This window comes from Haliaeetus albicilla, chromosome 3 (genome assembly GCF_947461875.1).
Source record: "Haliaeetus albicilla chromosome 3, bHalAlb1.1, whole genome shotgun sequence".
Lineage (NCBI taxonomy): Eukaryota > Metazoa > Chordata > Aves > Accipitriformes > Accipitridae > Haliaeetus > Haliaeetus albicilla.
Window position 1 is genome coordinate 31,595,099 of NC_091485.1, and position 24,081 is coordinate 31,619,179.

At 41.2% G+C, this 24,081-nt stretch overlaps 1 protein-coding gene across 1 annotated transcript in view; it reads left to right on the top strand.

Annotated features, from left to right (window-relative positions):
• LOC138684745 (chloride channel protein C-like) overlaps positions 1-24,081 on the top strand; it is an 82,290-nt gene that overhangs the window by 42,119 nt on the left and 16,090 nt on the right. The window contains exons 12-13 of the mRNA XM_069779314.1: positions 3,326-3,492; positions 21,864-22,043. Of these exons, the coding sequence (XP_069635415.1) occupies positions 3,326-3,492; positions 21,864-22,043 (347 nt within the window). The remainder of the gene's footprint in view (positions 1-3,325; positions 3,493-21,863; positions 22,044-24,081) is intronic.

The following is a 24,081-nucleotide window of genomic DNA, read 5'->3' on the forward strand; positions in this document are numbered from 1 at the left end:
TACCCAAATGGGCGGTTAGTGCAGAGTAGCTAATATGCAGTAATTTCACACCCAAGCTCACCGAGCGCTAACTTCCTCGTGCAGCCAAGTCCCAAGGCTCTGCACTTTGTCTCTCTCAGCAGGGAGCAGATGGCCCTTCTCTAAACAGGGAGTACTAATAAAGCCTTACGAAGAGCGCATACATGTGTGTGTGTAGGTTTGTGTGTGTCCATATGTTTATATAAGATGACTTGAATCTATCACAGTTCTTGGATTAATTTGTGCTTCCTGGATTTTTATCACGATACCCTAAGGAGAACTTTGCTTTTGCGTGGCCATCATCCCTGTCATTAATGGACTTAGATTTTAGCTACAGGGTTTGGGCAGGTTTTGATGCATTCTTCCTTTTTCTTTGGCACTAAGAGCAGCATACTTTTTCTTATATGAGTGACTGCATCTTTTGTGTGTGAATCTTTCTTTTTTGCAATTCCCTTCCCCAGCATTTCTTATTTGATCTCTGGAGTTTATTCTTGCATTTGATATGCCGTTATAGCTAATAAATGTTCTCCCACAACTCAAGAACCCCCAATAAGAAGGAAGTAAGGTTTTCTCTAGCTCTCCAAATACTTGGATGTGAAATCAAGTCAATTTTTTAATAAAACTTGTGCTTTAGGCTGGGCTTCATAAATAACTTGATCTATAATTAGTATACAGCTTCACCTTATCTTAAGGTCACATAATGGGTTAAATTTTCATGCAAAGTTTTCTTGAAATTTTATAAATTATTTTATCTGTTTTTCATGCTCATGCGTCAAATATATCATTGATTTCTATAGTCATCTGCAGATTTGCTTTATGTTTTTGCTCTAGTATTGCCTATTTCCAAGAAAATTTCATATCACAAATATTGCCTCTCCAGTTTCCATCTGTAGTGAGGGTTCAGGACAACTCTATCAGCTCTATTTTGGCCAAAGTTTAAATTTACTTACTTACAAAAGATATTGCTCAAAATCCTTTTAACATGTCTTTCTTTAATGACCTCAGCCATACTAGCCTGCCAGAGATAGACAGCATTTCTGCTCATCAGGCGTTAACTCTTGGAGGAAGTGAAGTCCGACGCTGAACCCAGAGGCACTTGCTCCGAGCGTTCAATGGGCTGTTGTAGAGATGAGCCACCCCCCACCCCAGATCCCAGCACTCAGGAGGGCTGCAGGGCTGGGGAAAATCAGCACAAGCCTCAGAGTTTCTCAACAGCAGATGTAAAACGCTGCTGAATGTTTGTGACAACGAAGGATGAGGGCCTGGGCCAGGCCAGCTTGAGTGTTCCCGCTGGAGGATGGGAGGGTAGGAGGAAGGGATAAAATGGGATGAAAAACAAGGAGGAGAGCCTGGAAAGCCGGGCTCTGGTTCTTGCTGGTTCTTGCTGTTCCAGAGGTATTCTGTACAGGTTAGAGCAGTCACTGGAGAGTGTTTTCTAGAGTTTGAGTTTCAGGAGTTTTTAAATTTAGAGTTTTAGTGCTCTTATAGATTTTTAGAGTGTTTTTATATTAATTTTTAATGCTGGTTTTGTTCCAGAAGAGTTCCCCATAGCAAGATACTTTAAAAAAAAACCTTAAAAGGAATCCACAATAAAGGAGTCTCCATCTGTGTGAATGAGTTGCGGCAGATATGATTGAGCAATTCTTAAAATCCCACAGTTGCTGTTTTCCTTTCAACTGACATGTTCCTGGTGTTTTTAAATAAAACAGTTGAATACTAGGTTTAAAGAGACATTCAAAGAATGCTGTGGTGTTATTAGAAATCCCTGGCTATGTCCAAGCAGAAAGGACAGTTGCGTGACCCTGTTGTACATGGCTGACCATGCCATATGAGTCCCTTGTTGGGATATACTGTAAATCATCCTGGATGTTATCTTTCCAAACCCAGAACACAGACAGGAGGGTGAAAGTATAAGCCTGGATAAATTTGCTACCACTTATCAGGCAGAAATGTGTTTATTGGCATTCTTTGAATGTAGATTCTTGGCGTACTTAACAATCTCTAGCTAATGAGGTCTATTAAATAGCAATGTGCTGCCATTCACTTTGTCTGAATTGGAGAGAAGTTTCTGGGCAAAAGCCTCTTAGTGTTATGAGGAAAGTTTGCATATTTAATCCCAGGATAATTGCTAATGAATATCCCTTTTTAATAGGATGCAATGGTAGGGGAAATAGTGGGAAGTGAAAGGAGATAGCAGTTTTTGCTAAAAAAGTCTTATTAAGGTAGTGTAAAGAGAATATTTCTGTGCAGTCATTTTCACCACGAAAAATATTTGACTTTATTGTGAGTTGGGCATAAAGACTATTAAGTGCATTCACATTACTCTTCACTGTGAATCCTTTATTCAAAGGCAGTTGTATTGGTGTGCTTTGTTAAGTCACTGCCACCACAGCTGTCAGGCGTTTACAGTAGTAGGTCAAGTGAACTCAGTCTACCTTTGTGCTGCAGTGAGCTAACAGTACTGTTACAGTGGCTGTGTCCAACCACAGAGGTAAAAACAAATAGCTGAAGGGGGATAAAGTATTAAAACATGCTACACACTTTGCCACTCATCTGACTATACCGTCACTACGTAGGGAGAAAGTGCAAGTATACTTAGGAAAGATGTTTTAGGGGAGATACCGTAATTTGTGCATATGTTTCTCTATAACCAGCGCTGCAGTGCCACATTCATAGTTTTGTGATCATGGGGACAGGGATGCCTGCACCATGCCTTGTACTGCCGAATGTTGTTCAGCATGGTAACTGTGTGATGTTCCTGCTGCTTGATCTCCTGAGCTGGACTTCTGCTGAAAGCTTCTTGTTCCCTTTTCTGGCATCCTTCAAGACAATGTTTGTACAAGAAACTTGTTCTGTCAGGAAACAGCAGTATAGGAAAACAATTTTACATCTCCTGAGCTCAGCAAGCAAGAAAAAATATTTGGATTTGTTTGCATTTTTTAATATTTGTCACAATGCCAAGCTATTTTAAGCAATCTGGCTATTCCATCTCTACTTGCTCTCCTCTGATACTTCAAAATTATCACAAGCCACCTGAAATATGGGAATCAGATGTGAGTTTTAATGTAAGTGCAGTGCTTCAAGCTGATAGGAACGGGAGGGGGAGCTGTCACTGCATCAGCCAAGACTCTCTGGTGGAAGTTTTGATTGATTACCTATCCCTGGGAAAAGAGGGGGAGTGCCTTTCCACTTTTAGCAGACTGAATTGCTTCCCATTCCCTCGTGAAAGAAGTAGGTAGTCCTGTGCAACCATTGCCATCGTCTCCAGATATATGAAATAAATGGAAATGTTCTGTTTTCTCCTTAGGTAGAGATCACAAATGATGTCCAGTCCTTGCTATTGATAATGCTAGCTGTCATGGTGGCCAAGATGGTTGGTGACTTGTTCAACGCATCCCTGTACAGTTCCCTCCTGAAGCTGAAATGCATTCCCTACTTGGATGTGGAACCTTTTGTTCGTCACAGGAGAAAATGGTGAGGTCTCTTATGTTGCCAATCTGTAAGTTTTTTGTGTCATGTTCTACACGGAGACTGTGTGGGTTCTCTGAGACCTGGAACTTGGAGGCACAAAAGAGTAAAAGGAGACCCTGATCCTGAACAACATCCCCACAGTGTGATGTGCTGTACAAATAGAACAAAAGACACTCCCTTTCTCTCCAAGTTTATGGTAGGATCTGAATTACCACTGTCACCAGAGTCCTGAGAGCAGTAAGTGCTCTATAATGCCCAGTTAGATGCTGTTTATTAGTGGTCCAGTTGGTCCAATGGATAACCTAGTAGAGGTTCTCACAGACAGTTGTGACTCTCTTTCTTGTGAGCAGATGCCATAGAGTGGAGGAACAACAAGAGGGTATGTAGAGTTCCTTATGGTGGAGTTTGCCTTACCCGACCTCTGGATGCTATTTCTGAGCTTCCTGTGTGTTTGGTACTGTAAGATGTACATTGTCAGGCAGCAATTCCTGCCATCCAAGGATAGAACTTTAAGGCAGGTAGGATGAATTGTCTTCTGGAAGTGCCTCCACTGACTAGACTAAATGAATAGCTTGGGAAAAAGTTACAGTTTTTATTTTTTAACTTATGTTAATCCAACCTGTCCTGTGTATCTTCCAGTGTGTGGACCAGTACCCAAAACTTCACTCTGTTCATGGGCATTTATAAAAAGTAGTAAGAACCATTTTCTCTCCTAAATGAAGGTGCTGGGTCTACATTTATCTGTAGCTAGTGAGAACTCTGTACTATTGTCTTCTATAAAATAATTAGCAGAAATGCTGCCTCTTTAAGATATTCTCTAGGGATGAATTAGGTAATGTAGTGAAGAAATAGAAGGAAAAATTAATTCATTTATTTACCATAGAAAGACTTTTTGTTTTTCTTAAGGCATATTTGGGTAGTACATATCCAAAACCAAAGCTATATGCAGGACACTTTAGCTGTCATTTCTCCCAGTATTGAGGTCTAGTGGACAATCTCTTAGTTTCAAATGACCTTTTAGAAGAATAAGATATTGGTGACTCATTCTCTCCACACTTTATAACTTTCTTCCAAATGTAGCCATATCTGAAATTTTTTAGCAGGCACAGTGAATGCTGGGTATAATCTAACTGTATTTGACATGACAGGAAAAAGAGCCAGCAATGTGGTAGGAGGAAATAAAAACAATCTGTGACATTATGGATGACTTCTATATGTACCATGGCAGATAAAACAGAGGGGAAGAAGTCATAAAGTTTCCCATGGTATTCCAGTTAGATGACAAGTCCATGGAAAGAATTATAGCTGCTCTCCTGGTTCAGAGTGAGGTCCTATTCACTTGAAGTACAAATATCTATCTATCTATATATAGATATAAAATTTAATTTCCCTCCCACTCTTTTCCCTTTCCTCTCCAGGAACATTAAAGAAAGTCTCTGGATAACTTGGTCACAGAGTATAATGATACTCTGAAGCAAAATGCATAGTATCACAACTTGGTAAAGATTTTATAGCTAGACACTTTACAGGCTGCCAAGTTTTAGTGTATATCCTCTTAGACATAGTCTGAATAGGCTGATACACATCTGAACTGGCAAATGTAGTTGCTAAGCCGGTCTCCGTCATATTTGAAAAGCCTTGGCAGTCAGGTGAAGTCCTCAGTGACTGGAAAAAGGGAAACATCACACTCATTTTTAAAAAGGATAAAAAGGAGGACCCCAGGAACTACCAACCAGTTAGCCTCACCTTTGTGCCTGGTGAGATCATGGAACAGATCCTGCTGGAAGCTATGTCAAGGCATTTGGAAGACAGAGAGGTGATTCAAGACAGCCAATGTGGCTTCACAAAAGGCAAATCATGCTTGACTAATCTAGTGGCCTTCTACGATAAAGTGACTGCATCAGTGGACAAGGGAAGACCTATGGATGTCATCTACTTGGACTTCTGTAAGGCCTTTGATACAGTTCCATACAAAATCCTTTTAGCTAAATTGGAGAGACATGGGTTTGATGGATGGCATATTTGATGGGTAAGGAATTACCTGAGTGGCCACATCCGAAGAGTTGCAGTCAATGGCTCAATGTCCAAATGGAGATCAGTAACAAGTGGTGTCTCTCAGGAGTCCGTATTGAGACAGGTACTGTGCAATATCTTTATTAATGACATACAGTGGGACTGTACCCTCAGCAAGTTTGCAGATGACACAAAGCTGAATAGTGCAGTTGATACACTTGAGGGAAAGGATGCCATCCAGAGGGACCTTGAGAGGCTCGAGGAGTGGGCCACTGTGAACCTTGTGAAGTTCAACAAAGTCCTGCACCTGTGTTGGGGCTATCACCAGTATCAATACAGACAGGGTAATGAATGGATTGAGAGCAGTCCTGGGGACTTGGAGATATTGGTAGATGAAAAATTAGGTATGAGCTGGCAATGTGTAGTTGCAGCCCAGAAAGCCAATTGTATCCTGGGCTGCAGGAAGAAGTATGGTCAGCAGGTCAAGGAAGGTGATTCTCTCTTTTTACTCTGCTCTCATGAGACCCCACCTGGAGTACTGCATCCAGCTCTGTGGTTCTCAGTACAAGAAAGACACGGACCTTTTATAGCAGATCCAGAGGAGGGCCACAAAAATGATCAGAGGGCTGGAACACCATCTGTCCTGTGAAGACAGGCTGAGAGAGTTTGGGTTGAACAGCCTGGAGAAGAGAAGGCTCTGGGGAGACCTTATAGCAGCCTTCCAGTACCTAAAGGGGGCCTACAAGAAAACTGGAGAGGGACTTTTTACAAGGACATGTAGTGATAGGACAAGGGGCAACAGTTTTAAACTAAAAGAGGATAGGTTTAGATTGGACATAAGGAAGACATTTATCATGATAAGGGTGGTGAGACACTGGAACAGGTTGCCCAGAGAAGTTGTGGATGCCCCATCCCTGGAAGTGTTCCAGGCCAGGTTGGATGGGGCTTTAAGCAACCTGGTCTAGTGAAAGATGTCTCTACCTGTGGCAGGGGGGGTGTGTGTGGAACTAGATGATTGTCAAAGGTTCCTTCCAACCCAAACCATTCTATGCTTCTATGATTCTATGGCAGTGGCCCATTTTGTGGTCTCTCCAACATACTTCTTGTATGCTCTGTTACCTTGTTATCTCCTCAAACAAATGAAGGTTCACCATTCAGCCACCTTAGACCTCCAGGATCTGAACTGATCCCTAGATCTGTCTTATACCTTTGGCATCCCAAACCCTGAATATTGACTCAAGGGAACTCTGGATTTATAATCTGCCTCCTAAAGTAAAAAAAGTAATAACTGAAACAAATCACGAAGCCTAACATGCAGTCTTTGTAAGAATTCCAAAACCAAGATCCCACTACTTTACCTGCCATGAGAAATACACAGATTAAGACAAGACAGTTAAAAAAAAATCAGTCCCTGTACATGTTTCCTTATCTCTGTTTCATCATTGCTTCTGAGCATCCTTGAAACTTGAGTCAAAATTCTACAGAAAGGTGCCTGGCCGTGACTTTTCTTTCCATGTGTTTTCCCTGCGGACCAAGACTTCTCATTTGTTTTCTCTCTGACTGGTCCTGCAACTAACAAGATGCTGTGGGAGCCTGCCTATCTGCTTTTCTAGTCTTTCTTTTATCTCAGAGTGACCACCCAGAGTATGTGAGGCTCTGCTGTTTTTAAGTTCCACTTATTTGCTACATTTTAGGAGTATTTTTATCTTCAGATGCCTACACCCAGATGTAATTTTGTGCAGGCTATCCTCTTGCTCTGGTTGTGTCAGCTTGGCTCAGGGTTTGCAACCATGTTATTGCTGCTCTGGGAAAGTGTAGGTGACACAGTTACGTGTGTGGCAGGTTCTACATCCTCTTTGTTCAATATTAATTATTCTGTGTATAAACTGTGCATTGCTGGATTCCCCAAATCATAACAGGGACAGGGGTCTGCTGTGTAGGAACTAGTAGCTAGCATGTGTTTATAAACAGGTGATAAATTGTATTTGTGTATGCAGAGTGAAAAATTTGGATAACAGCTTGCTTAAATGCCATAGAAATGCCACATAAATTGGGATCCTTCTCCAACTGAAGCTGAAAAGCCTTTGGAAAACAGTGCCTGGTTGGTGCAGGGAGGAAAAATGAGAAACTCAAGAGAACACATGTTTTTAGGTCCTCAGCGCTCATACTGTTAGAGAGAAAGTGCAGATCTTCTCTTTCCCAGTTCTTCATCGGTGTTAAGGATGAAAAGACCTTCTGTATTCAATCATTTGTTGATTCCTCTTACAGGGCTGGATAACATCCCCAGGCAGAAGATGTGTTAGATACTGAACTGAGAAGAGAAAATAGCCTTTATATTAACAAGATGGGGGGTGGCATTAAGGTCCAGATCCACAAAAGAATTTAACTCCTAACTGCTGCGGAAGTCAGTGGGTACATGAGAAAGCTAAATTATATACATGCTCACTATGAAGACAACTCTGTAAATACTGTTATATATGAAACTGGTGGAAGTGAGACCTAGATCCTCAGTGGTATTTCACTACCTAATCCGTATTTAGGCACTGGCATCTCTGGATGCCTTTCTTCCTATGGAGCAGAGAGGCTTGAGATTTGTTTTCTTAATACTCATTATTTTTTTGGAACCTCATTGATCACACTACCGGTTGTATTCTGTGCCCTGGGTGATAAGGCTCCAAACACAGCTGTATCTAGTACAGGGCTGCTACGGTGCACCATGATTTCCAGCTACATCGCACACCACTGTAAACACCCCCCTTATAAAATCTGGTTCACTGGAACACTCAAAGCTGCTGGCTGCCAGGGAATGTTCTTTAATGAGGGTAAGGAGTACTTGAACACATCTATGACTTGGCATCCCTTCCTGCTTTTTATAAGCTACTATACACTTCAGAGAGAAAATATCTTAGAGGCTACTTTTTAATGGGACAAGTTTACTTAAGAGCTGAGTGGAGCTGGTGCCAGTAGTTCTGTTTTGTTCTAGCTTAATATTAGCCTTGTCAAAGTTCTTATAGCGTCTCCTGGGTGTTTCTGTATTGCATACCATATAAAGCTGGTTTTGGGAGCCAACAATTTTGGCTGGAATATATATTATAGAGGTCTCATTATATTTTTTTAAAGTCTATCAGAGGTGGCCCTATATTAAAGATCCATGTGGCAAGGCTGATTTTTTTTCTGTCTCCCTTCTAGTTTTGCCTTAGCCCATACCACAGACATTGGATCCAGAATTTGAGCCAACCCAAGTTTGAGGGTTATTTGGGATCCAAGGTCCCGGTTTGGCCTGTTATAAAATTTGGGGTAATTATCAAACTTTTTAGATGAGGGCTTTGGATTTTGAAAATCACCGGACTTTGGGGGGGAGGGGAGTGCTTTAGGTTTGGGCCTAGACTAGCAACTACCACACTAAAAGATTCCTTACCCATTTTGCTGACACAAGTGTTCATTCAAAGACGACTCACCGAGATGCACGTGGTGCATCCCGTCTCACCTCTTTGAGAAGCCGGTGTGTTTCATGGCTGCTTGGCACTTTCATCCTGAGAGGCATCATTAGGGGGTGGACTTGGCAATGTTTTCGCATCAGAGGGCATCCAGCCCATCTTTTGTAGAGTGTTTGCGGTGGAAGCTGGATCCTGTTCTGGCTGCACAAAGGAAAAAGGGAGGGGCTGTAACAAGGCCACGCTTTGCCTGGGGAGAACCCTGGCTGCTACAGAAAAGATGGAGGGAAGGTGTTGAGATGTGGGTGAGATTTATTAAAATTACATTTGGGCTTTAAGTTGCCTCTCTGTCAGGCTTAAGCAAACATGGCAAAGAACCGTTTTTAGTCCCTTTTTTTTGCCTACTCTCCCGTGCTGGGTTTTGAGTTCAGTGTGATCCCATTACCTGAGAAGCAACTGTACGAGCCATAAATGGCGGTATTGATCCCCTGACAAAAATACTGTGGCAGAGCCAGATGTCACTTTATGTGCGTGGAACAACAGCAGCACAGCCTTGCTTTGTTTTCAACGTGGGGTTGGTGGTGCCCATGTGGGATGGGTGAAAGGACTTATTGCTCCCCCCTGCCCCTGCCCCTGCCCCGCAGATCTCTGTAGGAAAGTCTAGCCTGTCTCCTTTTGCAATCCTTTTAAACTGGAAAGAGGCTGATACTAGCTTGCTTCACTGTGCTCAAGCCTTCAGGCTGTGCTTGGCTCCAAATTATCCAGAACTGCTCCTAAAAAAAAAGGTGAAGACTTGGTGCACATGAATCTGTGTGAAGAAGGTTGTCTTAATCTGAACATGAATGGAAGGTGAACTTCCAGCTGGGCAGAGTTACTGCTGTATATTAACCCCAATACTTACATTATTGATGCATTTTTTGCTCTATGACAGGTGGTGGTAAACAAGGCTACTTAGCTTTGTAGTTTCTAGGAGATCTGATTATCTCTCTTTACAGGATTTTGGGGAAAAACGAGACTCAGTGACACTGAGTGATCTACAAAAATGATCTAATGGGCCTTTTCAGGCTTAATCTTCAGTGACTGGAGACACTGTTTTGTCAGATTTTTTTTACTGTTAAATTTCACCCAAAATTTCAAATTTAGCATGAAGTGATTTCACTGTCCAAATTTTAATAACTTCTATTATGAAAAAGTCACATGCAAACAGTGTAATCGTATTAATACGAATATTCAGATGAGACAGGAAGAGGAAGGCTATATGGAGAGAAGCAGGAGACGAAGGAGGAGTGACTGTTCTCTTTTCGAGTCTGCCCCATTTCCTTATGTTACTTTGGCCAAACCAATTTATTTTTCAATCTTCTAATTTACAGAAGGAAAAATAGTGCCTATATACCTCTTGTGGCTTTCAGCGTCCGTTGTCTTTGCCAAGTATTGTCAAATTCTTAAACAAAAGGCCTTATGTAAAAGGCAAAATTTCTTGTGAACTCTAGAAGATGATTTTTGACCTGCTCTAACTTTGACTATTTAATGAAGCTACTACCTAAAGGTACTGCATGAATCAAAATGACTATATTTATTTAGATTGGTAGAGCCATATAAAGATGCCCAAGATTCTGGTTGCATTACTGTTTATTTTTAGAGCACAGTCTGAACAAATAAAACAAATTACTCTTCCCATGCTACCATAAATACCAGCAGATATAACCCTTCCTCCAACCTAAAATAAACCTTTCCTACCCTTAGCCATTCCCTTTCCTAAAATGTCCAGCATGAGAGCTGGAGCTAGCGCTGTGCCCTCAAGGTTAGGAGCTGCAGGCTTACACAGAGCAGTGGATGAGGAGCAAGCGTGGAGCTGGCCAAGAGGAGGGCTTGGGGAGACCTGGCCAGCAGCACCCTCCTTTGATAGAAAAGGCCGGAGGCTGAGTAATAGCTCACTGCTGACCTACTGCACTTCAAAATGTATTGGTAGTTACCGCAGTTCTCATAACCAAGTATGTACAATAGAAGCACAAATACAGAAAAATATAATGACAAGGATAGCGAAGACGAGCCAGCAATCTGATTGAAATCCTTGGAGGACCTTGTAAATACTTTAATGTTTACACAGGGCCTGTATATTTGCACAATTACCTTTCCATGAGTCCAAAATGTTTTACACTGGAATGTTTTCAGGCTCTAAGAAATTATATTTTCTGATATGTCTGGAAAGTGCAGGCTCAGCTTCTCTATCACCCCATTTTTTTCATAAACAATTAAAGCTGGATTCCCCCCGCCCCTGACTATGCAAAATGTAGATGGCAAGTTCTACCAAGATTATATACTGATTGTGATCATGGTATGCTAAGAATAAAATGTTTTGAATTTACAAGTGAATGTTGTACTGTAAATTATTAGATGCAGCTACATGATCTGCTTTTATTATAACTCAGAAGTGGTGACAAAAATCGCTTTCCTGTAGCGAGCTTTTTAAGAGAAACAAACTTATAAGAAGTTTGAAAGACTGGTTTGGTGCAGTTGGTCACAACCTTAGGGAGAAAGTTTGGAGGCTTGAACAGGCAGGTCAAATACAGTGAGTTTTGAAGCAGCTATCCTGTTCCTCTGGTTTCTGTCACAAGGCGCTTCTCTTACCTGTCCAAAGCAAGGTTCCTGTTAGAGTGTGAATGGGACTGTCAGGGGTTGGCAAACTTGCTGCAACTATTGGGCATGCTGTGACAACGGATGGGAACTTAATATGAGCTTCTGGTTCTTGCTGTAAGGTCCATAGCAAGTGTAACACAGATCCCTTCACCTCATGGAGAAGCATTTCCACAGACACTAAGTTGCTGCTGCAGCCTGTCTGATGTTGAGGGAGGGATAACAAAGCCACACTGACTTTTGGTGTGTTTCCCATTTCTGGGGACTCCCATGAAACCGAAAGAGGTGACTTCTGCACACTCTCCGCAGAAGGAAAGGTGCTGAAGCAGCATCTGGAACTAATCACCTGTTTTTCACAGCTCACTGGTGGGCAGCGAGTGACCCGCTCCGGCTCCTACAGGCCCTTACGTAAAACATGCACACAGCGACTTTCAGCTGTGGGAAACTTGAAACGGCTTCTGCTGGCCCAGCAAGGAGGAGACTGACTCCCTTTTGGCTCACCTGGGAGGACAGGCTGCCTGTATGGGTACCACCACAGCCTTCAGATGTGGTAGCACGCAGGTGGAGCTCACACATACACACACACAGAAATCGCATCCAGCCATCGGATGGGGTTTTCCACTAATTAGTTAAGTCTGCTCTGGTGTCTGGCCACCATTTGGCAGGTACTGACAGCTTCCACTTAAAGCCAGCCAACCTCACCGGAAAGCCAGCTGTGCCGGCAGAGTGGCCGATCTCATGAAGGTGTCGTTGAACAACTGTTTGAACTCATTCAAGAAATGGTGGGTCTGACTCGAAATCCCATGGGCGTCTTTGCTGGATAGGGGAATACAGACATCCTTTTATGTAAGAGTTATACCTCAGTGTTCCCGAGTAACATGTAAGGATATCATCTTCATTCTGGCACTGGGGACTGCTTCCAAGTTCATCTTAAGCTGAAATGGATTCTCTTTGCTCTTCACATATATGTCACTTTTTCTGCTCCTGTGAGTGTTGCTACATCCTCATAAATATTAGTAGTTTGTCATAGTGGTTGCCATGATGGAAAGAGTTATTTATTTACAAAGAGGAAACAGATGGCACAAAATACTTTAATGAATTTCAGCATGTTTGAGAAATGAAATACCCATTTTAGAAATAATATCAGTTTTGCGAAGCTGTTAAATGCTATTTCATGCAGTCACAAGGGAGGCTTGTTCTTCAGTACACTGAGTGTACACAGAGCCACAGCAGAAGTAAGGCAAAAAAAAAAAGGCTCAGAATGGAGTAGTTTTATGGAAAGTCATAAAGCCATGAGCATAGTTTTATTAGCTGCTGCCATTCAATACGTGGAGTTGTGACAGTAGGTGAGTGGGAGATGAAAGCGTCAGCAGATGGAAAAAGCCTAAGGAAGCTGAGTCCTGGTGTTGGGGATAAAGAAGGAGAGAGAGAAAGCAAGTCAGACACACAAAATCCATTCCCAGAATTTCGGGTGCATATATTGACTGTGTTTCATTATAAATACACTGTCAGGTGCAGGGAGATCACCACTCATTTTCTGGAAGAGTAGATAAGTAATACTAGCATTCATGATCTTATTTTTAACTGGGATGTAAGTACACGCATATTCTCCACTTGTAGTGGTGGGTCCTTGCTGTTAAGTCATAACTGAGGAAAAAACATGCACTGCATGTGAATGGTACTTAGAGAGCAGAGGGGTTAGTTAAAGAAATATTTTTTTAAAATGATGAATATATGTAGAAAGTTGTACCTTACAGTATTTTTATGAAAAATTAATTATGGTTCCCAATGTGCTTGTGGTGTAAGAAGTGGGCTAGATCTGTTTTAGAAATGGGAATGCTGAAGTTTGAGGGCTTAAATGCCTTTCCCAAGGAAGTTGATTGTACAGCTGGAATGAGAAGTGCTTTTGCTTGAAATCCTGGTTTTAAGTGTCAAAACCTTCTATTTACTGGACTGGGAACAGGGTATAATCTGTATCTCCAGATACCCAATGTTCTATTTTAATAAGTTGACTACACTTTTCCACTAGAAAGTGCCTGATTCTTGGAGGGACTGAGCAATTTGAAATCTTTTTCATATTGTTTTCCCTTCCATTTTACTTAGTTTACTAATTTTGTAGTGTGTTAGACCTAAATCTCTGTACCTCATTTTGACTAAAAGGTCATGTGATAATCTGTGTCTGATTATTAAAACATATATTGCTGTCACTGTTCATTCCCAAAGATTTTAAAGCCAACATTTTTAATATATTAGTCGGTCCTTTCTTGGACCAGGCAGAGTGGAAAAGCTAAGGTGGCTGGTACAGTACATGAGGGTGGAGGCCCTGAATGAAGCTTTTATAAAAACTGTCTCATAGGAGCTTTCCTCTCTTCTTTCCAGTTTGGATTAGGTTTTTTGGCATACGTTTACAAGAAACTCATCATGTCATTGCATTCAAACTGCAAGAGCCAGCTTAGTATTTTGTGAATTTCCCTTGGAAATTGCTCTGCAGTGATCTATCCAGAGAACATGCATTTTCCTGTTTCTTTGGTTATAAGCAAGATCACAAGGTATTTATTTTAGTGCTCAATTTACTTGCTTCTCTCACTTTATTCCTATGGAAGTTTGTTTGAAACATTACTTTCAATTTAAATAGCTTGTACTGGTATCATTTTGAGAAATTACTTTCTTTGCCTCTGATTATAATGCCAGGGCAGATGGATTTAACACATGCTTAACACTTTTACTTTTTTTTTGGGGGGGGGGGAGATTCCTACAGGGTCAGATAATAATTTGAAAAATATAAGGATAGCTGAATCATTCCCATTCTGAATACAGTAATAATAAGTAGTATGTCCACCAGGGTTAAGGGTTAGCCCGTTAGACATCAAGATTGGTAATCCATCTTTGGATCTTTGTGTACATTTACACACATTCATATGTGTTGTCTCTAGAACCAGCTAGGCGTTGCTTGCAGGGGTCCTTCGTTCCTGACCATTCAGCTGAGCAGCCTCGGTAGGAGGGTGTTTGCTCCCTGAGAACCTGTGTGCTTCAGCATCCCCCGTGTCTTGGAGATCCCAGGTGAGGGTTCAGATCCCCCATGGCTGAGGTGAGAATCCATTTCAGAAATCTCACCTTTCCACCAAATGTAGTCTTCTACAGGTCACGTCTGTCGGATGCCGCTCTTCAATGGTTGTGGTGCAGTGCCTTGTGTTGGACTCGCAGTGCTGTCGATATACGTGTAAGGGCTGAGAGCAGGTGTGTGCCAGACAGCTGCTTGTTTGGAATGAGACATTTCCACACACACTACTAATCACGTGGGGAAATGCACAGTTCTGAATAGAAAAACCAAGTGTGTTCAGATGCCTTCAGGTTTGGGCGGAAGTAGTAAGCAGGCACCGTCAGTAGCTCTGAATATTTAGATGCCCATACTCCCCTTCATACTGACATGGCTAAAGTAGGCTGCTAGTTACAATCTGTAAATTTGGGTTTGGACTTGCACTGTGAAAACTAAGTCAAGAACCATGACCTTTATGTTTTTATCTACGGTTTCGCATGTGGTGCGCTGAGGCCGTAGTTTTTAAGCTGCTGTTTGAGTAATTCCAGCATGTGGATCCACTCACATGATCCTTTACCTGCTTATCCCAAGGTCTCATGCACAACCTAATTCATTTTTTTAAAGCTAAAAGCCCTCATATAAACAGCTACATCTATGCAAAGTGGGTAGGAGCTGCTATTTTTTAACTTAGTAGTATTTTATGCTGACAGTGCTGGTGGGAAAAACTTCATAAGGGATAAAGGAACAGAAAAGCAAACTCTTGGCAGAAAAGCCCCAAACATTCAACATTCTCCCCCCCCTCCCCAATCCATCTCTTTTCCAAAACACAAAGGCTTTCTTGTCTGTTTCCTTTGTTTCTTTTTTGTTCTGCAATTTTTCAAGCATTAGAGAGAGACAGTTTCCCAGCAGATTATGAGACCTTGTGGAAATCCATTTGTCTTTAGCATACAGTAGTTGCTGAACATATATAACTTTCAAATCCTCGCTGGGAAATAAGTGACAGAGACATTCAGCTAACCCAAACAACACATTTCACAGTAAGTGCTGTACTATCAAAAGGCCTTTAGACTGAATAGCTAAATGTCCCCTCATTTAAGGATATTGAGGGAGCCAGGACCAGGGGATGCTTGGAAGCTTGTCCTCTTACAGTCAATGTAAATATTTGTAGATATACTGAACGGAGACTGAACTCTGCCAAACTTTTGGCTCCTGATTTAACTAGAAGAATTTCTCACTCAGTTTAGTGTTCAACTAAAATAGAGACAGCAAGGAGTTGCAGGCCTTGCCTGCCATGCAAAGTTCCCCTGAAAACTGATTTTAAATAGATCTAATTAAACAAAAGCATATCACTAGCATGCCTGCACTTACATCAATGCACACGGTGATTTTATTGGTTTAATTAGCTTTAAATCAGTTTGAATGTGTCTATTTCAGGGGTTAGCACTGAATGGAGCAAATTAATTTTAAAATTAATTTAATTTAAGTTGTGTCCTTTTCCAGTGTAAGGAGGTTTTATAGAGCTTTTTGTTTCTCTTTATTGATCTCAGTGGTATATTGTAAGCATACTTAAAGAACCATTTTTCCACAGAATTCACTTGCAAAACTACTGAATTCAGTCATCTGCACATGATTAACATTTCTGTAGTACATATATACTCTTCTGTTATATAGTGAGATCAATATTGGCATGTAACTTTTGGATAAGCTTTTTTATAGTTTGCTTTACCAAACGTCTTGTTGAAAAGAAAATTGGTGGGCCTGTGACAAGTATGTAGAAATCTTTTTTTTATAACTTTAAGAAAAAAAAAGAATTTGTATTTAAATGTAAGCAATTTCCTGCAATGTTGTGAGTTTATTCACAGTGGGATTTCTTTAAAGATGATAGAGCAAAAGAAAGCTAATATAAATAAACTGTATTTATAATGTAGTAGCAGCTACGGGTCCTCATAGCAGTGTGGCTGGTTCTGTACTAGAATGAAAATTACGACATAAATCTGTTCAGTTTTTCTGGCCAAATGAAGTGTATTTTAAAAAAAAAAGAATGCCCTAGTCTCAGAAGATGCATGAATAGTAGAAACTAGGGCTGAATAGCTCTAATACTTGCCGATGTTTATAGCACAGGTAAATAATTTTGATGACCTCCAACCTGATGATGTTCACCTAAGCTAACCAGCCTGGCCTCTCAATTGTTTGGAGTCCTGACTATGCTCAGACTAAAAATCACCACAAGCATTAAGCAAACCTCAAAACAACCTCCTGAGAACTACTTATACAAGATGCAGTGGCCAGTCAGGGCAATAAAACAATGGTTTACAAGAAGCCCGAATAAAACCTAGGGCTGTCCTGAGCAGGACGGCCTGTGGCGAGTCAATGGATAAACATTCTCAGTGCAGACAGTGGAGGATGGGAGCGACAGCTAAAAAAGACGAGGGCACATGTGTGAATAAATCCAAGCAAGCAGCGCTGCCTGTATTCTCATGCACCTTGGTCCGTGGAGTGTGTTTGAGTTAGGATTATGCTTCTCCCTCCCCCCCTTTAAGTCCTTTTAATAATTTGAAACTTGCGTAAAATATAGAGTAAATCCTATTTGAAGTAAAGTTCTCTTGTACTGCGTGTTGCCTAAGGAAACCTCCATGTTATGATTAGATCTGTTATGGTTAGATCCTTAACAATTTATTTCAGTGGGAAAACTTCCATTGGATTTAATAGCAACAGGGCCCAAACTACATTTCCATGAATCATTTCGAGACAGTTTACCATTCAGGCATATTGGCTTCCTACCAAATGACTGTTTTATTTAGGTCATAAGGCAGATAGATTGTCTTCATTCCATGTTATATCCAGTCTCATGCATGTGCTCTTGAAAGGAACCTGAAACTTGGATATCATAACTTTGGTGAAATAGCCTTAATACTGTAATACATTACGCTACTATAGTGAATTACATTTTTGGAGAAAATGTTCTCACATGTCCTATAAAAGAAAAATTTACGTGAGATCTATTTTAGTAGTGTGGCTACAACTCTGTGTCTCTCCTTGAGGTAAGTCTAATCATGTAAGAAAAATCTACTTGATAAAATCCAAATGTAAGTACCTCTTGTTATTCCATATAAAAAGGCATTCTCAAAATGGTTAATGAAATGTCCTTGCTTGAAATTGCATTGCGAAACCGAGGGCTTTGTTGCATAAATGCAAGCGTGCAGCAGCAGTGGCACTCACCAGCTAAGCAAAGTGTTCTTGGGAGGCATCTGGGCAGGTTCATAGTTGTGCAGGAGAAGGGACCTACCGATGGTAGGGACCCTGCATTTGCTGTCTAGCTGGCCCATGGGCAGCACGACTACCTGGAGGGCTGCAAGCACGGCCTGGGCAGCTGGCATGGCTGTTGGAGGTCAGTGCGCATGTAGGTGCCTGGGATGGTTTTTAGGCTCCTGTTCACTGTTTGTACTCTCCTTCTGGCTCTTCTGTGAGTTTCCTTTGCCATCTTTGGATCTTGGCTGCTGCTCAGAAGGCTGATTTGGTAAAGGCATGTTAAGCACCCATTTAACAACAGCCTGAACTCCCAGCGACACAGAAGGAGAGGCACCAGGAGGCCTTGGTAGGTTGTGGGTGGCAACTGGAGACTGCCGTGATGGGGAAGGCTAGAGACCTGGGATTCCTGGCAGTAAGAAAATGGCTCCTTCTCCACTTCCAGATCTGCAACTGCAGAACAGGTTTAGCGCTCTGGACACATGATTTAGTGACAGCAGCCATATATAAGACACTCAATGCCTTGTTTGCTTCACTGTCTACCAACAAGGACTCCTAGGTCTCTGAATTTAGTGTAAGGATTCAAGGAGAACTACTAGCAGTAGCTAAGGACTGAGTGAGGGATTACTTGTGAAAACTTGAGCAATAGTAGTCTATGAGACCAGATAGGTTGCATCTAAGGATGCAGAGAGCACTGGCTGATGTCTTTGCAAGTCTGCTGTCTTTCATCTTTAAAAAGTTGTGGAGACTGGGGGAGACCCCAGTGATAGCAGAATGACGAGTATTGTGCCTGTGTTCAAAAAAGACCGAAAGTTCATCCTAGAAAGCTACAGGTCAGTCAGCCTCACTTCAGTCACTGGGAAAATCATGAAAGTGAGTCCTCTTGGAACAGATTTCTGGGCACATGAAGGAGAAGGTGGTTATCAGGAAGAGTCAGCATGGATTGACCAAAGGTAATCCATGCCTGACTGACCTGATTGCCTTCTATGCAGAAATGAGTGGGTGTGTGGATGAGGGGAGAGCAGTGGATGTCATTTACCTTGACTTTAGCAAGGCTTTTGACACTGTCTTGCATCATGTTCTTGTATCCAAGATAAGATGTTACAGTTTAGAGGCTGAACAACCAGATGGTACAGTAAATGGTTGGGTGGTTGACCTTAGAGGGTGGTGGTTAATGGATCATACACTGCCTGGAGGCCTAACAAGTGGAGCACTGCAGGGTCTGTCCCTGGACCTGGCCTGTTTAACTTTTCCATAAATGACTTGGAGGAGACAACGGAGTGTACTTTCAACAGAATTGCAGATGTTGCCAAACCGGGATGGTCAGGGCTGGGCCGCTTGCACTGTGAGGCTGCAGGACTGGGGCTTGTTCAGCCTGGAGATGAGGAGGCTTTCAAGGCACCTAACAGTGTGCCTCCCCTCTCCCTGTAACTGTTGGAGATCATGGAGAAGATGGAGCCATGGTCTTCACAATGGTGCATGGTGGACAAGAAACAACAGGCACAAGTTGAAACAAGAGGTGTTTCAGAGGATGAGGTGGATATGAGGAAATACCTTTTCACCATGAGGACAGTGGGGCAGTGGCACAGGCTGCCCAGGGTGGTTGCGCAGCCTGGAGGTTTTTAGGACCCGACTGGAGAAAGGCCCAAGCACATGGTTTGAGCTCATGGCTGAGTCTACCTTCAGCAGGAGGTTGGACTGGAGAACTGCTGAGGTCCCTTCTCACCTGAATGATCCTTGATTCTTACAATCCTATAGATGCAACTCCAGTTTGGCTTGTTTTTATTCTAATTTATTGGTAAAGGCTTTCGTTAGCCAATTCTATTTAAAGATGCCTTGGCCTTGTAACAGTCTTTCATAAAACAACTCTTTTGCCTGCTTGTCTCCTCCACCCCCAAAGCTAGGTTATTCTTTAGAGCAACAGACAGAAGACTTATTGAAAGAAATGTCACTGACAATGAGCAGTGAATCAGTGCTACTCCTTAGTATGTTCTTACATCTGAAAAAGCTGGCCAATGATAATGAAAGGCGTATAGTTGATGTAGACAATACAGATAAAGCCAAGATCACAGAAGTGTATAACGAGTTATCCCTCGCTTTTATACAAATGGCTGATTTGACAAAACCTAAGGATGTTTCATGGACTTCTGCAGTAATGTGGAACATTTGCTTTCTGTGCAACAGAGCAAAACTGTGAAGTTGTGACAACGGAAAACTTACGTACGGCTAAGAAATACACTCTAGAAACTGCTGGAATGCAACAGTATTCACATTGCTCTTATTTAAAAATCACTTGGGGTTTGCACATATTTCGTGTAATTCAGGAAGTAGCTATTATCATTAATCATGTTTTCACATTGTGTCCACTTTGCTAGGTACAGTACTTTTAATAGTAATACAGTGTATAGTATTTCTCGACAAAGCTTAAGGCAGGCAAATACAGATTTTTATCTGGCCTATGGAGATGGAAAAAAGGGAGAAGATGAACAGGAATCTACTCATTTAGGAAAAATAAAATTCCTCTGGTGGAGTTTTTTACACAACAAACAGCCACAGCGGCACATTTCTGACAGCAGCTCATCCTGAGCAGCATCTGTGGTTCCCACCGAGTTCCATCACTTGTACTGCATCAACTGGTAGCACTCAGTGAGATTAAGAATGAAAAAAATCCATCTCTTTGGGGTTTTTAGGTTCTGTTTTCAGTAGTTGATACTAAATTCTGCACTCAGCCATTTTGATTTGCAAGGTAAACTACCGCTCATTTTAACTCGAAAGCAAAATGCGGTTCAGACAGGTTCATTTTTCCATAAGTTTGTGTTCTGGTCCCTTGAAACATGGATCTGTCATAAGATGGTGTTCCAAATTTTCATTGCCTACAGTCTGTTTCATACAACTGGGGGTGGGTATGACGTGATTCGACGCATGTAAGACTGTTCTTTTTCAGGATTCATTTAAATCTATCCCAGTTTAGAAGAAGAATAAACTTGTTTCACAGCTGTGTAGGTGCCATGTATGAAGTGCATTGTCTTCTCAGTTCAGATACTCTTAGGCAGGTGGTCACATCACAAGCCATCAGAGTAACTGATGAACAAAAATAGCCTTGTGTCTCTCAGGAGGGAGGACAATAATTAACAGCATATGGAAAGAGTTGCTTTTACCACAGGGATGAAAGGTACATTGGTAAAACAGGATGTGGGCAAATTTATGCTCCAGTTGTCTCTGTGGTTTGTGTCAGCCTGTGTCTGAACAGGAGATTCTGGCTTATGGTGTGTCCAGATGATAGAATAATTAATGTATTTTTTGAAAATAGATAATATAAAACAAGCTCAAAACTAGAGCAGTTGATTGGCTTCAGTTGTAAGAATCTGGCCTACTGTAATTCCATAGAAATTACTCCTGAATTTTGCAGAAAGTATCTTTATTTTTCATTTCACCCTACTGTCAGAAATAGTGGGTACACTTGTTTTTCAATTTTGTATGTTCATATTTCCTGAAACTTTGCCTAGAACCTGAAAAGTGTTAGAAAGTACTGGAAAAGCCATGTATGATTTGTAAGCTATCTTTGAAGGGGCTATCTTTCTAGTTGCTACTGCTGCAAAAAACCCTACTGCAATGATAAGTGTAAGCCTGAATTTCTCCAAAGTGCTTAACTTTAAACTATTTGATATCAGCCAGAATTCCAGAGGATTTCAGTTTAGATTAAAATTTTTTTTTTAATGTGAAAAGTCATGCAAATTGATAAATGAGTGTTATGATATCCTGTCTAGGATGACCATGTCATGCATATGGTTGAATTTATCATGTATCTCGCACAAAGAAAGGCAATGCTTGATAAGCAGTTTTATTGGGTAATTAATTTTTTTTTTTACATTTGCAAATAAAGCAGATTGATTTCCATCTTGAAGTAATTTACTAACACATTATAAACTCGTCAAATGCTAACATGGTACAGTATGCCTCATTTCCTGTTTACTAAATAATCCTTTGTCTGTCTGCTTTGTGTCTTTCAGGTTGAACCTGGAGTTGTTCTCTGCCAGGGATGTCATGGAGCCTGGCGTCAGAGTCCTTCACCTGAAGGAAAACATTGCCTCCTTGGCTCGGCTTCTTGCAAGTACAAGCCATGGTGGATTCCCAGTGGTTTGCAGGCCCAAGCCAGACCATGCAGAGGTGTTCCAGGGAACTATTAAAAGGTAAAAATGCTATCAGATTGATGTCATGTGATGTTTCTGGCCATTTATCAGAATTTTTCTCTTTAAGCATCTGTTTGTAAAGATTATTTGGGATGGATATGGAACTTGTTCCTACTTTCTTTAGCATGAAGAGCAGGTGTCCTTTAAAGAAAGGACCTAGGTCCTTTCTAGTACAAGGTTATCTATTGCATCAGGTATTTATGGAAACAGCACCAATGAAACGATCTTACAGGAACTGCAGAAAAAGGGCATATTGCCCTTCAGAGCCTTAAAGATTCACTGAAACAGTAATATAAAAGGATTTGAATCTAGTTACTCATGAAATGTCCCATGCCAATTCAAAGCTGGCCCGCTCTTTCTTCACAATTTTTTTCATTTTATTAGTGTATGCTTTTACAGGAAATGAGTTAACATAAATCATATCACAGACGAGATAAGCAGCAAAGTCACTGGAAATAACATGCTAGGGTAAACAAGAATTAGACTAAAGGAATCCTTGCCATATGAGGGACTCTCAAAAGCATATAAAATCTCCTGATAAATGAAGTGCTTATGGTACTGTATTTCATACGACAACAAGACTGAATTCATCCCTTCAGGAAGGTCTCTTAAGCCTGTCCTTTGAGTGGTGATTCAGCAGTGGCAGAGGCAGTGGCTTAATTTCCACCTGGAGTATCCTAGAGGAAAGGAGAAGATGCATATGCAACTCCTACTGCATAGGACTTCACACAGCAAAGCCCTATGAATTATGCTTCCAATAACTGTAATACAAACACATGGCCAGTTTTGTATTGTAATATCATAATCTTTCATAATTTGTGTGGTGTCTTTTGAATGAATGACCATAGTATTCTACATCTTTTCTTGTAGAGAATTTTTTTTTATCCACTTCTGGTTTAACACCTTAACTGTGTGGCATTCGGGAGCTATCTGTGAGCAAACAAGGATAAAAGCATTTTCTTCTGTTGATTTGGGTGGGGAAAAATGTTATCCGTCCACCATCAGTGGAAATTTGGTTAGGACTTGTCTGCTTGCCTGCTTTATAACAAATTTTCAAGGATGAACCACTGGCAGCTGGATCACATGAACTTACCTCATAGCAATGTGGTCAGCTGCCCTTTTGGAGCATGATGATGGGAAGGGTGTGAATATTTACTAAAATTGTGAATTTGCTTCATTGACAAGTGAAACAGTTTGTATGAACCTTTTAGGACGAGAAATACCTGCTTGGAATGAGAACTGTACAGTGGAAATTGTTTGGGTCACAGCGGCCTGCAGGAGTAATGACATCAATAAGTGCAGTATCATATACTTGCATACGATATGTATACTTGTTCCCTCATGGTGATGCTATCATAAACATTATTAATAAGAAATGTGCTAAGGCACTAAACCCCACATTTCTGAGTGATACTCTGCATTGTGCACCAATCTGAAGATATTATATAGCACAAACTGGTGTGCTTTTTTACTTCTCAGCTGTCTACAGCAATAAAACTAGAATGCACACTAACAACTGATACAAAGTTCCTTTTAAATTCAATTTATAGTCTCATTGTTTCCTTATTAATTCAACAAATCACCTTGCAGTGAGTGTCCCAGGCTGCTGAGGAGTATGCTGACTTTATGTAAATACCCTTGTGCTTTGTAATGCAGAGCAAAGTGTTGTGGGAGCAAGCAAAAAGGGGGGATGGAAGGCTGATCACTAGCACATCCCAAAGAGAGGCACCTCTAGAGAAAAGCTGATGCTACCTGACAATTCTGGTAGGCTTGTGGTTTGCTTAATCCCCAGAGATCTTTTATGGTACATTTTGTTAGAGCCTTTTAAAAGGCATGAATGAAAAAGTTCGTTTCCCTGCCACTTTCAGCATAAATGAGCTGTTGTTAGACTGTTTTGAGTAAAACCAAGATAATGAAAGTTTTAAATGGTTGACAAAGAAGTAGCAAATGGCTTTTTTGGCCAGTCGCTTGCTTACTCCACTGAAACCCATACAGAGATGTTGTCTGGGAGCAAGCATTGCATTCTGGGGTGCTCTGA